This window comes from Python bivittatus, unplaced genomic scaffold (assembly GCF_059951505.1).
Source record: "Python bivittatus isolate LINGU-HERP-01145 unplaced genomic scaffold, Pbiv_v1 ctg000080_np1212, whole genome shotgun sequence".
In the NCBI taxonomy this organism is placed as follows: domain Eukaryota; kingdom Metazoa; phylum Chordata; class Lepidosauria; order Squamata; family Pythonidae; genus Python; species Python bivittatus.
In genome coordinates this window covers 42167118-42181347 of record NW_028277035.1, presented here as the reverse complement: position 1 = coordinate 42181347, position 14230 = coordinate 42167118, and the positions used below count along the sequence as shown (strand labels likewise).

The 14230-nt window shown below is 39.7% G+C and overlaps 1 protein-coding gene across 1 annotated transcript; it reads left to right on the top strand.

Annotated features, from left to right (window-relative positions):
• The first annotated feature begins 335 nt into the window (after positions 1-335).
• Positions 336-4611, top strand: LOC107326643 (ovomucoid-like). Its single transcript, XM_015891066.3, has 4 exons — positions 336-497; positions 1168-1196; positions 3765-3874; positions 4222-4611. The coding sequence occupies exons 1-4, from the start codon at positions 446-448 to the stop codon at positions 4292-4294; spliced, it is 264 nt and encodes an 87-aa protein (XP_015746552.1). The 5' UTR covers positions 336-445; the 3' UTR covers positions 4295-4611.
• The last annotated feature ends 9619 nt before the right edge of the window (positions 4612-14230 follow it).

The window sequence follows — 14230 nt, the reverse complement described above, 5'->3', positions numbered from 1 at the left end:
TAGAAAGCAGCTTTAAAGAACACAGAATGTTATTGTACGTGCTTCCTTAATTTTTAAAACTTATGTTCTATGGATTAATATATGGAATTTGCTGTCACATCCCTTTTTAATGATCTCCAGTCATGTGGTTTATGTCCAAGAAAACAAGCTAATTTATATCTTAGCTATAAACAAGCTAGATGCCAACTGTTCATTGTGCAGATAAGGAAGATTGATGCTGTTGGAATTTACTGCAGAAGTATCATATTTCCATAGCTAAATATTAATTCGAACAAGTATTATCATCACAGTATTGCAGGTGTGTGGAGATATATATATATATATACGCACACACCCCACACATAAAGCAATGACATAGGGTAGCGATTAGACCCCTCCTCCACTGGTGGACTCTGGGGATCAGAAAGTGCTAGCAGGGACTTCAGAAGGAGCAAACAAGAACATCATGAAGACAGCAGGCTTTCTGCTCCTGGCCCTGATGCTATTCTTTTATATGGGTGAGTGCCATGTCATAATTGCAAAGATTCCTTTCCAAAGGAAATGGACTTATTCCATCATGCATTCCTCAGAAAGGAACACATTAGCCTGCAGGCATTCTAAAAGCCTCTGCATCAGAAACAGTTCTGTGGTTCAGGGATTCAGGGGAAGGATGATAATGAATTCCAAAGTGTACCAAGTGGAATTTATCCTCTTGCATGAAGACTCACACATTGCTAGTTGCTGACATAGGAATATCTCCAGATAATGAGGTAAATCTATGGGCAAAAAGCTTTCATATGCTAACATCATGATGTGCACTTTATTAATGGCTGCTGTCAGGATGCAAAGTTGCATGAAGTTTCAAAACTTGCATGAAGTTTCAGATATCTAGGGAAGGAAGCTTGAAGACCTTAAAAACATGGATTTTGAATACATTCTGAAGAAAAAATATTTGTTTACATTAAGTTCTCAACTTAATTGATCATTTTTGTTGCAAATGTTATTCAGTGATATTGAAAATAATGTACATATAGTGGTATCTGGATGTAGGTTCCTTTTGAGAAAATAAAGGGGAAGTGAAATAAAATGCATGATTGTTTATATAATCAAAGAAATGTTCTCCAGTCAACTATTTTTCAACATCAGCTTTGAATTTAATGCTTTTATACTACTGCTGTTTGGTTCTAGATTTTGTTACTGAAGCAAATGAAGAAAAGGTAAGTTCAGCTGTGTCTTTTTAATACATTATTAAATCCATATGATTGTAGTTGAAAATTACAATTAGTGCTTTTTCCAGAGCAAAGAAAAATAAAAAGCAAATCTAGGTATGAAAATCAATTGCAATGTGATTTGTGACAGATTTACATGGTGCAGATGTAAAACTCTAGTTCTAATTGTTTTCGGCTTCTAAGCCAAGAAATGGCTTGGCTACTTAAATAATGCACAGTCAGAAATAAACATGGTTCAAAATCTAAATTATTATTATTCTGCCAGAGTGATGCATGGAAGATAATCACTGCTGCTGAGATGAGTCACCTACATTCTTCAATTTGTTTATAAATAATCTGGAGTTAGGGGTGAACCATGAAGACCAAAATTCATCCAAAATACCAAGCTGTTCAGAGTAATAAAATTGAAAAGGGATTGCAAAGAGCTCAAGAAGATCTTTCCAAACTGAAATAATAGGTGTCAAAATGGCAAACACAGTTCAGTGTAAGCAAGTACAAAGATATATACATGTACACACACACATCTACATGAGTGCAGAACCCTAATCTGCACAGACACGTCTGTGGAATCTGAGTTGGCAGTGACTGATTAAGAAAGGAGTCAACCCAATCTGCAATTTCTATACTTGGAAGCATTAGAAAGGGGACTGAAAATAATGCAGCCAATTAGTAACATGTTTATATGAACCTATGGTAAGATCACTGGAAAAGGAAATCATGAATCTGAAAAGTGTAAGAGGAAAATAATCCCATTATTAAGGAGAGTGGCACAGTTCTCCAGGAACAAAATATCTGGTACTTGGGTTTTGTTTTGTTTTTTTAAGCTTGGCACAAAACAAGGTAACAGAAGACAAGTGTATAAAATCATAAATATTACGGTATATGTGGGTGGAGAGAAGTTTTTTTCCATTTCCTACAATATTAGAACTTCCATTACAACTAAATTCAGGCCCAATAAAAGGAAGTACTTCTTACATATATTTGAACAATGGCACTCACTACCATCAGAAATGGCGATGGCCAATTTTGATTATTTTAAAAGGGACTGGACAATTTTTTGCTCTATTTATGGCATCCGCAGCTGAAATGAAGGGGCTGTTGGATGCCTTTAAGAAAGAACGGCCTGGAGGTCACAACTGAGGAAAAAATGTAACAGAGGCGCAAGGCTGCAATAACATGGCCACAATGACCATCTCGACTTTCGATGCGCACACCCCCCCGCATACCCCAGCTATAACTTCACTGTTCTTAGGCCTTTAACATTTGTTCATTTTGGATGTTCTGAGATCAGGATTTCAAACCTTCCAATCTGAACAGGCTCTCATTATTTACTGAAAGTTGAGAGCTCCGATGATAAAAGAGTTTATAAATCTAGTGGATATAAGCTACAGGTCTACACGAGATTACTTTTACATCTGCTACACCTTCACTGGAGCAGATAGCATGGTTTAGATCAGTGTTCCTCAATCTTGGCAACTTTAAGATGAGTGGACCTCAATTCTCAGAACTCCCATGCTGGCTGGGGAATTCTAGGAGTTGAAGTCCACTCATTTTAAAGTTGCCAAGATTGAAAAATGCTGGTTTAGACTATTCCAGTTTTGTGCCAACTTTACTGGAATAAGTTAATGGACTGAGGAAATGAGAAGCATTGCTTTGTCTCAGATGAATCTGTCCCATAATCTGGCTATGTCTTAAATCCCTGCTTTACATTCTTCGTATGAAAACTGTCTATACAAGGATAGGACCTTAGAGCCTTCTCAATTATCTCTTTAATGATATTCCACAGGAGAGTTTCCTTGCTCCCACATTATTAAGATTTAAGCAGAAAATAAAGTCACTATTATTACTGTGAGTTTGGGGATGAGGTTTGTTGCCCAAGGATAAGTATCTAATTTTGGCTACCTTGTATTGTCTTAAATATGGCTTGGATCCAGCCTATGTTAGTTTAACTTTAGTTCTTTTGCAATTGGTAGAACAAGATAATAATGGCTGACCTAAGACCTTCTATGCTTAAAGTATGATTAGGTCTGGATTCAGTTTTATATATTATTTATGTTAGAAGTGATGGATCTGAGGCCTTCAGGCATTATTGGATGGGCTACAACTGCCAGCTGCCCCAGCCAGCATAGCCAATGGTGAGGGAGGATGGGAGTTGTAGGCTTCTGGTTTCCACCTCTGATTTAGAGTAAAACTCAGCTATCTGTCTGATTGGCTTCAGTCTAGCCAGTTGTGAAGGACCATTTATTGTGTCTGGAAGAATGAGAGCACATACACAGCTACCTAACTTACTATTAATGAAATTCAGTTTAATGAGATTCAAGTATACACCTCTACCTAAGTTGTTACGGACCTCTTAACCGCTTGGCAAAATGATACAGGCTCCAGCCTTATCAAGTAGTGACACGTGTCCCTCAACAAAGGAATATTTTGCTGACGGAGCAAGTAAATCCAACCAACCATGTTTCTATGTAATCCATTGTATAACAATTAAGCACTTATTATCATCTCAATCCTAAGGGATAAAAGATTTGAAAAATATGTTGTTGCTTTCTGCAGATTCCTTGTAGTCGTCAGATACAAAACCATTGTACTCTGGAGTATAAACCACACTGTGGTTCTGATGGTTTCACCTATGCCAACAGGTGTTTGTTCTGCAATGCAGTTGTGTGAGTATAACTTTCATGCTTTGGAGAGTGAAAAACAAGTGATCCCCAAAGCTATTTTGTACTTTGCTCTCAGCATGTAGGCAATTTAAAATTCTTGCATTTGATCTCTGTACCATCCTGCTTCTGACTCAGGATTTTCTAACAGAAATGAACATTGGAACTTGGAGAAAGGGGATGTTTTGTTAAGTGGAGTGGCTAACAGGAGATGCTGAATTCATTGCCAACTTCAAGAGACCTTACTTTGGGAGTCAATCCTACTTATGCTTTGTCTCTTTTTAGTTCATCTAATAATGAGTAATTTTGCATCTTCTGAATTTTCACACCCCATTTTGCTTTTGTCTTATCAGGAAGAGTCGTGGAGTGCTTAAACTAAAGCACCACGGAACATGTGGGCATATTGCAGAACTGTACAAAAATTAAGAATATACATCCACTAGAAAAACAACTACCATCCCAACTCATTTGGTCTCTTGCTCACCACATCATCATAAAGAATGCCATTTTTCTTTGCTTTTTCTCTAGTTTGTCTGAGTATTTCTTGTAACATGGAACATTTTAATTGTCTGTTTTAGTAAAGAAATAAGCAGCATGATCTTTTTTTTAAAATTCTGCATTCAGTATATATCATATATCATATGCACATAGGAGTTCTCTATATGTATATATACATGCAATTTAGATGCATTCATATATATCACTTATGTACAATAGTAAAGAATCAATCCTTTATTTATCAACCGTTTTCTTCCCCTCCTTTTAGATACTGAACATATACATAGTGATGAGGTAAAGCTCGTGCTGGACTGCACTATCTGATACTGTGGGTGGGATCCAGAGTCCACTGGAGTTGGGTGGCCAATACATGTAAATAAATAAATAAATATTTAGAACATCAGTCTGAGTTTGGCACAGATGGACTGAGGTTAACAGCCTGAACTCGTCTTCCTATGATGCTCCATTTCAAAGGTTTTCCTCTCATGGGAAACATTTAATGTTATTCAATCAGCAGCAACCAGACACAGCAAGAGTCACATCACATTATTGTGCTGATGATATAATTTGCTTAACATTTTATTAGATTTGGAACATTTTTAAAAACATCTCATTACTTGGCACCTAAGCCATAAAATGATTCTAAGGCCAGAAGTTCATTTGATGGCAGTAGCTGTCTTCAACATGTCTCTTCCACTCATGTAAAAAGAAACAATGAGGAAGGTCCAGTTTAAAATTAATAGGAAATAAAACACTCAAGGAGCAAATGAACAGCTGCACAGCTTCTGTTACTTCACTAAAAGTTTATCTATGTACCTGAGAAAGGACAACTAGGAAAACTTTCATACATACAGGTGAAACTCGAAAAATTAAAATATCATGCAAATGTTCATTTATGTCAGTAAGGCAACTCAAAAGGTGAAACCAATATATGAGATAGATGCATTACATGCAAAGCGAGGTATGTCAAGCCTTACGTTGGTATAATTGTGATGCTTATGGCGTACAGCTTATGAAAACCCCAAATTCACAATCTCAGAAAATTAGAATATTACATGACATCAATAACACAAGGATTGGAAATAGAACAATATCGGACCTCTGCAAAGTAGAAGCATGCATATGTACTTAGTACTTGGTTTGGGCCCCTTTTGCAGCAATGACTGCCGCAATGCGGCATGGCATGGACGCTATCAGCCTGTGGCACTGCTGAGGTGTTATGGAAGACCAGGATGCTTCAATAGCGGCCTTCAGCTCCGCTGCATTGTTCAGTCTCATGTCCCTCATCTTTCTCTTGGCAATGCCCCATAGATTCTCTATGGGGTTCAGGTCAGGTGAGTTTGCTGGCCAATCAAGCACAGTAATCCCATGGTCACTGAACCAGGTTTTGGTACTTTTGGCAGTGTGGGCAGGTGCCAAGTCCTGCTGGAAAATGAAGTCAGCATCCCCATAAAGCTCGTCTGCGGAAGGAAGCATGAAGTGCTCCAAAATCTCCTGGTAGACGGCTGCGTTGACCCTGGACTTAATGAAGCACAGTGGGCCAACACCAGCAGATGACATGGCTCCCCAAATCAACACAGACTGTGGAAACTTCACACTGGACTTCAAGCATCGTGCATTGTGTGCCTCTCCATTCTTCCTCCAGACTCTGGGTCCTTGGTTCCCAAATGAGATGCAAAAGTTGCTCTCATCAGAAAAGAGGACTTTGGACCACTGGCCAACAGACCAGTTCTTTTTTTCTGTAGCCCAAGTAAGATGCTTCTGATGTTTGTTGTTCAGGAGCGGCTTGACAAGAGGAATACAACATTTGAAGCCCATGTCCAGGATCCGTCTGTGTGTGGTGGCTCTTGATGCACTAACTCCAGCCTCAGTCCACTCCTTGTGAAAGTCCCCAACACTTTTGAATGGCCTTTTCCTGACAATCCTCTCCAGGCTGCGGTCATCCCTGCTGCTTGTGCACCTTTTTCTACCACACTTTTCCCTTCCACATAACCTTCTAGTGATGTGCTTTGATACAGCACTTTGAGAACATCCAACTTCTTTTGCAATTACCTTTTGGGGCTTTCCCTCCTTATGGAGGATGTGAATGATGGTTTTCTGCACAACTGTCAAGCCAGCAGTCTTTCCCATGCTTGTGATTCCTACTGAACCAGCCTGAGAGACCATTTAAAGGCTCAGGAACCCTTTGCAGGTGTTATAGATTCATTAGCTGATTAGAGTGGGACACTTTGAACCTAGAATATTGAACCTTTTCACACTATTCTAATTTTCTGAGATTGTGAATTTGGGGTTTTCATAAGCTGTACGCCATAAGCATCACAATTATACCAAAGTAAGGCTTGACATATCTCGCTTTGCATGTAATGCGTCTATCTCAAATATTGGTTTCACCTTTTGAGTTGCCTTACTGACATAAATGAACATTTACACGATATTCTAATTTTTCGAGTTTCACCTGTATTTCAAGCAGAACTTGTTAAAGGAGAGCTGAACTGAAGGGAAAGAAATTACCTACCCTACAGTCAAGAGGTGGCAAGAAACTTCCGGTGTAAGGAAGAACATTCAAGGCCAGGAATGGACAGAAAGTAAAACAAGTTATGGGGTAGATGTCAGAGTAATTTGAAATGGATCATCAAAATTTCTGACTCCTGGAAGTTTGACAATAAAAATGATTCCACAGAAGTCTGTGAAAAAGACTGCAGAACATTTTTTGGACTGGGAACGCAACAGCTCACTAGGAGACAAGACATTGAAACCTTCCAGATTCTTCCAGTCAGTTGGAGCAATAAACTAGTCAATCTCATACATCTTGAGACAGATTTAAGGCATATGATATTCCAGGGAGATTATTCCCAGCCAAGGGTAAATAGAATCATAACTGAAAAGAGATGTCTTGTAAGCTATGAAACTATATAATTTGATATGAACTATGACTCAGTGGTTCAGGATCAGCCCATCCAAAGTCTATACCATCTGATTGGATTTATATTTAAATCGGAATTGCACATATGACAAAGGTTGTGCTCCTAAATAATAACTCTTATAATTCCAGAAGAGGAGGTTCATAGGTGAAGGAGTCATGATGAAAAGTGGATTTGCTTTTCTGTGCCATTTAAACCTCTTTGAGGGTAAACCTAATCTCCTCCAGTGTAGGCAACAATGAGTAGCAAGGTATTTCCAGAAATCCCGAAAAGAAAAACCAGCTACCTTAAGAAAGGTCTCAGATGAAGGCTACCATTACCTGGGCTGCAAAAATCCAGTCAACCACTAGATTGGAGCTAAAAAGATACTTTGCTTCCATCTAGTGGTTCCTCAGCTTTCTGTGGCCCAGATATAGCAGCCCTACACCAGACCTACTCCGTTCAGATGAAAGAGCTCCCCTTCTGTGCCACCATCTAATCCTAGGATTAGATTAATTAAGCTAAATTAATGCCCAAGCAAAACAGTGTTTGAGAAACAGAACTAACTAGAATAAGTCCTTCTAAGGAGTAGAAATACTTTAAGGCAATCTCTTTCTAGAGCTGAAATATGACTTTCTTTGGATGACCTTGTCTAACAAACCACCTGTTTTCTTCCCAGATATTCTGTGGCCTGGATTGTGTTTAGGACTTGATTTCTTTGACAAGGTGCTATTTGTTCTAAGTAGATAGCCAGGTCTGGGTGTTACTATATAAGGTGCTTTAAGGTTCAGAGTACACAGGGGGTGGGGAGTAACAACTAAGTGAAATAAAAACACCCTTGTTAGTCATGTTACTAATGCAGGATTACATCATGCCTTTGTGCTATGGGAAGCAGCCAGGTGCTAAAATTCAGATTTAAGAAAACTGTACCGTGGTGGTATAGAGCATCCAAATCATAATATAGAATTATTTTAATGGGCATTTAATATACAAATTAATGATCTGTATCATCAGATCACAACAGCACTAATAGGGAATCACTGGGCAGAGGAGAGGGAAGGAGTTGAAGGCTCAGAGGTGAACCACCCTCGCCAGACCCACTCTCCATCCTCAGGTTAGAGTGGCTAACATGTTCATGGTTCAGAACTGCATTGCCACCCTGGACAAGGAGGCAGATCAAAGAGAGTAGCTGAGGAATGCTTTTGCCTGGCCCAGGTACCCAGTCAGGCTGAAGCTGTGAATACAGCAAAAGCACAGCCACAACCACAACTCATTTGTGGTTCTGGGTTCAACTGCTCTATGACAGAGCAGCGGATGGGCAGGTGGCAGGCCAAAGAAGGAAGCATCGTTCTGTGGGTGAGGGCCATGTGCGAGCCTTACTTCATCCATCCATCCCTGCAGCTTCCTCTTGGCTTTCAGCAGGCTGGCAGGCAGCCCAAGACAAGCAGCTGAAGTCAATGAATACATTCTCACCAGTTAAGCACAGCCCCCATCCTACAGGAATATGGTCATTCATTTGTTTATTTTTCATTTATTAAAATAGCAACAATATCAGGTGCAAATGTTAATCAGCAGAATCAATACATACAACTCATATTGGATTGTACTACTCCTTACTGCAGGTGATAGAGTGAGAAAGTTTATATGCCACTGCATTGTACAAAGACAGCCAGCACATCTGAGACCTAGCAAGATTCAGGCTTAGTGGTCTGGTATAACAGGCTTTGATGCGCTCTCCCCGCATGGGGAAACAGGAGCTGTATGAATCCACAGCCCCACTGTGTTGATCTATGGATTAATTTGGCTCTTCTTAAGTTGGAATACCATAAAGAATGCATTGTTTATCACGATACAGCTGTCTGGTTCTCTAGGCCAGTTTAGATGGACATCATCATCATGTATAAGAACATATATATGCATCCATTCCTAGATCAGAAGGACCTACTCACGGTCACTCATGCCCTGGTCACCTTCTGGTTAGATTACTGCAATGTGCTCTACATGGGGCTGCCCTTGAAGAGTATCTGGAAACTTCGGCTGGTGCGAAATGCAGCAGTGTGAACAGTTATGTGTGTTTCTAGTAGAGCACACGTTACACCTCTGCTTTGTGAGCTGCATTGGTTACCAGTTTGTTCCCGGGTCCAATTCAAGGTGCTGGTGTTGACCTTTAAAGCCCTTCATGGCATGGGGCCAGGCAATCTGAGGGACCGCCTCTCTCCAATTTCATATGCCAGTCCTACCAGATCCAGCACAGAGGGCATGTCACGGGTTCCGTCACCTAGGGAGCTACATCTGGCAGGCTCCAGGCAGCAGGCCTTTTCTGCTGTGCCACATGCACTGTGGAATCTCCTCCCCCCTGAGGTGAGGTTGGCATCATCATTGTTGAGCTTCCAGAGGTCCCTTAAGCCAGCAGGCCTGGGGACCCCAGGGGATGGGGGAATTAGTGAGGTGGCTCCCTTATTTTTGGCTTCCTTTTATTCTCTGTTTTATTTCGCTTTTTATATTTTTAATGTATTTTACTGTTTTTAGCTTTGTTGTATGCTGCCCAGAATTGCCTGTGGTGAGATGGGCAGCTATATAAATTGATTTAATAATAAATAAATAAATAAATTTAGCATGGAGCAGCATAAAACTTTTCCTCTCCTAATGGCTTTTAGATCATTTCCATGCAGGATCTTTGTATCAGTTTCAGAACCTGTCTGATCTCATAATGTCCATTTGGGGATGGGTCAATTATTTTTGGCCCAGCAGCAATCTCTGTAAAATTACAACAGAGATGGGGGGAGGGTCTGTTTGCGTTGCATCACTGCTGCTCTGCAAAACTTGTCATCAAGTATTTTCTCATTGTCACATCTCTCCCAGCTCTTATGTCATATGGTCTTTTCATTGCAATAGTGGAATGATGGCTTGGCGGCTTAGCAAGTGCTCAAATTATTTTGTGTATTACCATGAAAATAGGCGTGACCTAAACTAAAACATAGAAAGAGGCATAGCAATGTGTTATCTTTGCCTTTTGTGTAGAGGTGTCCTGTTTCAGGCTGAACATGCACATGCCAGCTTGATTTGCAAATAGTTTACTGGAGAGTAGTGCAAAAGGCAGGCATCAATAGCTGAGACTGATGCTTCCCTGGGAGAAGGGATCCACATTCAGTAAGTGTATTCCTTCCTCTTTTTCAATTTATAATGTTAAGGTGCAAGTCTATATTGCCATCCTACTTAAGATTGTTTTGGAAAACAAGAGACTTTCCACATGATCAAAAGCTGCAATTCTGCACACCAGCCATAAATCACTTCAATACAAATTAGGCTACTATGTCCACATGTCTTTCCTGTTTATGGGTAACAAATTAGATGTCTTGTTTACTGTGAGAATGGTTTTCCTCCAAGCAAGAAAAATGAACAAGGAAAAAGACTTCTCTGCCCTAATATGCATGTATCCAGCTAAGCTCACTTTCCAGCTAAATAGGTGTTCAGAATTTCATTTCCCATCACACATCAGCAAACTGGTTGCACTTTCAAAGTGTTGTTGAACTACTTGGTAATACCCGCAGAAGGCTGGTTGTGTACAAAATGATAACTAGCAAACCAATGCATCATATCTATTGTTCTCCTCCTAACATTTGTATTAAAAGTGGGCATTTGGTTGTGGTCAGAAAACAAACCAAATCAAGGGTCTAATTAAGCTGTAATCATTGAGTATTAGTCTATTATCTTCATTCATAGAAAAGGTACAGGAGCATATCTGGTTTCCTGGCAGTGTGGAATTGCACACAGAATTTTTATAAACCTAAGTTTAAATCCCCACTCAGCTGTGGAAACTCACTAGTTGACCTTGGGCCAATTCATCATCTCGGCTTAACCTTCTTCAAAGGCGTGTTATGATGGTGAAATTGAAGAACACCTGTTCTTCTGCTTTTTGACAATTTCTTCAGCAACCTTTATGAACATTTTATTATCATAAGACATTTCTGCTTCTATTCTATTCACTGAACCTCAGTGCTTCCTTGCTGGTTAAGTATTAGTGGGTGCGAGAAATTCTTCTCATTTTTCACTAAAAACAGAAGTTGCGCACCTTGAAAGAGATATACAGGATATTGTAGAGTTTAAAATATGTGTGTGTGCCCATTATGTGTATAGATTCAGTTAACAGAGTGAAAGAGATCAACAGTTTCACATTCCCTGATATTTAAACAGCAAGGCAACAGTTCCTGGATGGATGGATGGATGGATGGATGGATGGATGGATGGATGGATGGATGGATGGATCTCTTTCAGCACATTCATTCCTCTCAAAGCAATTTACAAACAATAAATGGCACAACCTACCAAATTACTATTCTTAACATATATTTCTAAACCAGGCAAGCTTTTTTCACATGGAATCACCCAGATTTGGTTGCAGAATTTTACAAATAATATCATTTTCCATATAATACCAATCTTCTCACATTTCCCAGTCTTTTTTTTATCCCCACATCAGAGGAAATCTATTAAGAGGGGAAGACAGAATAGTTCACAATGCCTTTTGACTGACAGCACCAAGAGCTGTTTCTCTCACAGCTTCCAAGGAGAAAAAAATCCAGTGGTTGCACAGACCATTGTTGTACTTGTGTAGCCATTTGAGGCACATGCTTCTCCTTCAATGGTAGCCCAACATTTCACATGAAACAGCTCTTGCCTAATCAGTAGTGAAGGTGAAGAAGTTTTGGTTGGCACAGCTTCACTTGCTGTGATCCCTGATTTGCATTGCACCTGATCACTTCTTTCTTCAAGATCACGCAGCTCATCATGTCTTGCCCCAGAGTCCACACAATTTATTGTTAGTATTTCTGGATTGTCTTTCAGTTACAAGGCAATTAACAGATTCATAATTGCAGGGGAGCAGAAAGGGAAATGAGGTCACAACCTTGACTTCATGAATCCCTGTAGTCTTTTCTGCATAGACGTTTGCCAGGCACACGTCTACAACTCCTTAACTGTGAAAAAGCATCTAGAATTAGACTCCCTCCACAATTATCTACATGAGTAATTAAGTAGTTGCGGGTTTTTTTCCTCCCAGAGTAATGATGACTGCCTTTGGGTGGTATTTTATGGTTCCACAAAGCTATAACTAGAGGGTTAGTATTTCAGACTGAACAGAACTGCTGCAATAAACAGTTTAAATACCCAAATTTATAGCCATGCTTCTTGCATTAGCAATTGATTAGATTCTGCCAGAATGCCAGTCATAATTTCTTTCTTCATCCTGAGCTTATATCTGAGTCAGGCATTAACTACACTGATTCTCAAATGGGTCCATTACTAGTAGTATCCTAGCAGCTCAGCCAAGCTTCACCATCATCATCATGAAGTCTTTTCTAATATATATTTCTGAACATTGCTTTGTTGGTCATCCACTAGCATCATAAAAATAAAATAAAATCTAAGGGAAGATCAAAGCTACAGGACAGCTTAGAGAAGTGGTCTACAAGTACTGTGGTTTTATTAAGTGCAATAGAAAGTAATTCGTTAAGTAATATGGAAAAATGAGTATAGGCTGTATTGTTATCTGGAAGAGAAGAGTCAGTTCCTATTGGGGGGGAAAAAAAACCAGACTTGCCAACCAAAAGGAAGTTGTAGGTTTAGATCTCACTCTTTTTACTGTACACTCATCCATATAAAATTGAGTGACATTCGCTGCTAAGAAGAAACACTTAGCTGGCTGGGGAATTCTGAAGTCCACAAATCCTATAGTCACCAAGGTTGAGAAAGACTGCTCTAGAGCATTAGTTACAGAGGCTACCATATTCTTCATCAAATGGAATTGGTGAGAAACATACAGCTTTGGTTAATGATAGTTTGGAGTCTTGGATCAATTGAATCTGGCCAGCTTCTAGATCTGAAAGGCCTGAGTGACAAATGCCTCATCCCAATATGTAGAGATCTTAATTTATATGCCGTTATCATCACATTGCATCCAAGGTAAAAAACCAGCAATCCCAGACTACATGCATTCTTCAAAGTGATCTGAATCCTCCCCCTTCCACAAGAGACTAATTCAGACTTGTAGAAAGGCTTTTCTGTGGTTGCTTACAGTCTCCTGCTTAGGTGAAAGAGAAGAGGTTGCCAGGAGAAGGATGAAAGGGGTGTCTGAGAAAGATAGCCCTATCAGATCTTGGCTCTGATCCCACTTACTGCTTGCTTTAGACCCATCTACGGTGTGGCACCTAGCAGATTATCCCTGAGGGAATGCTGCTGTTAACCAAAAGAGGTGGTTTCCTCTTTTATCATTACCCCCAGATAAAGAGGCCTCTGGACCATGAAGTAGCCTATGCATAATGTTGCTGAAACAGTCCTATCTTTATCAGAATAATAATTTTGCTCCTGGTATCATAAAATCTTAAATCCCAAAGAATATGCAGCTTGAGAATAAAGGATTGGTAAAGAGCAATGGTTAAGTTCACTGAAAAATCGTAGCTCAGGTGCCTGGTCATCACTATGCAGAGTGCCTTGCTTCATCCCTGTCCTGCTACTTTCAGATTGTTTTATCATTCTGGCTAACCCCTCCTTTTGATAAATGCTAGATGTTATGCTGACATATAAAAAGGTATCATTATTAATGCAGTACCTGTGCCTCGCCATATTGTTACCAGTATTACCATGTAGTTACCAATATAACCATGTAGATTTGTATCTGTATATTGTCTTTCTATATGTATGTTTGTTGCTGCGTCCATCTGTCTATTGATCTATCTATGTACATACACCCCCCCCCCTTGTGCTATGTATTTGAGTGAAGATAGGAATGGATGTTCATGAAGGATGGAAGATATGAGATCCACAGAAATAAGACTTCTAAGAAGATGCCATTAGAAATGGTTCCCAAAACAGAAGATGCTCCCCATGTGAATTGGCGGAGGCACTGAAGTAAACAAGAATCAAGAGGAATGAGAAGAGTACCCAACTGGGATTGGCCAAGCCTTGT

Bases quoted from the DNA above. Each gene is read 5' to 3' on its own strand.
- LOC107326643 (XM_015891066.3), top strand. From the start codon at position 446: ATGAAGACAGCAGGCTTTCTGCTCCTGGCCCTGATGCTATTCTTTTAT. The intron at 1,197-3,764 runs GTAAGTTCAGCT...TGCTTTCTGCAG, and splicing joins CTGAAGCAAATGAAGAAAAG to ATTCCTTGTAGTCGTCAGAT. The intron at 3,875-4,221 runs GTGAGTATAACT...TTGTCTTATCAG, and splicing joins TTGTTCTGCAATGCAGTTGT to GAAGAGTCGTGGAGTGCTTA.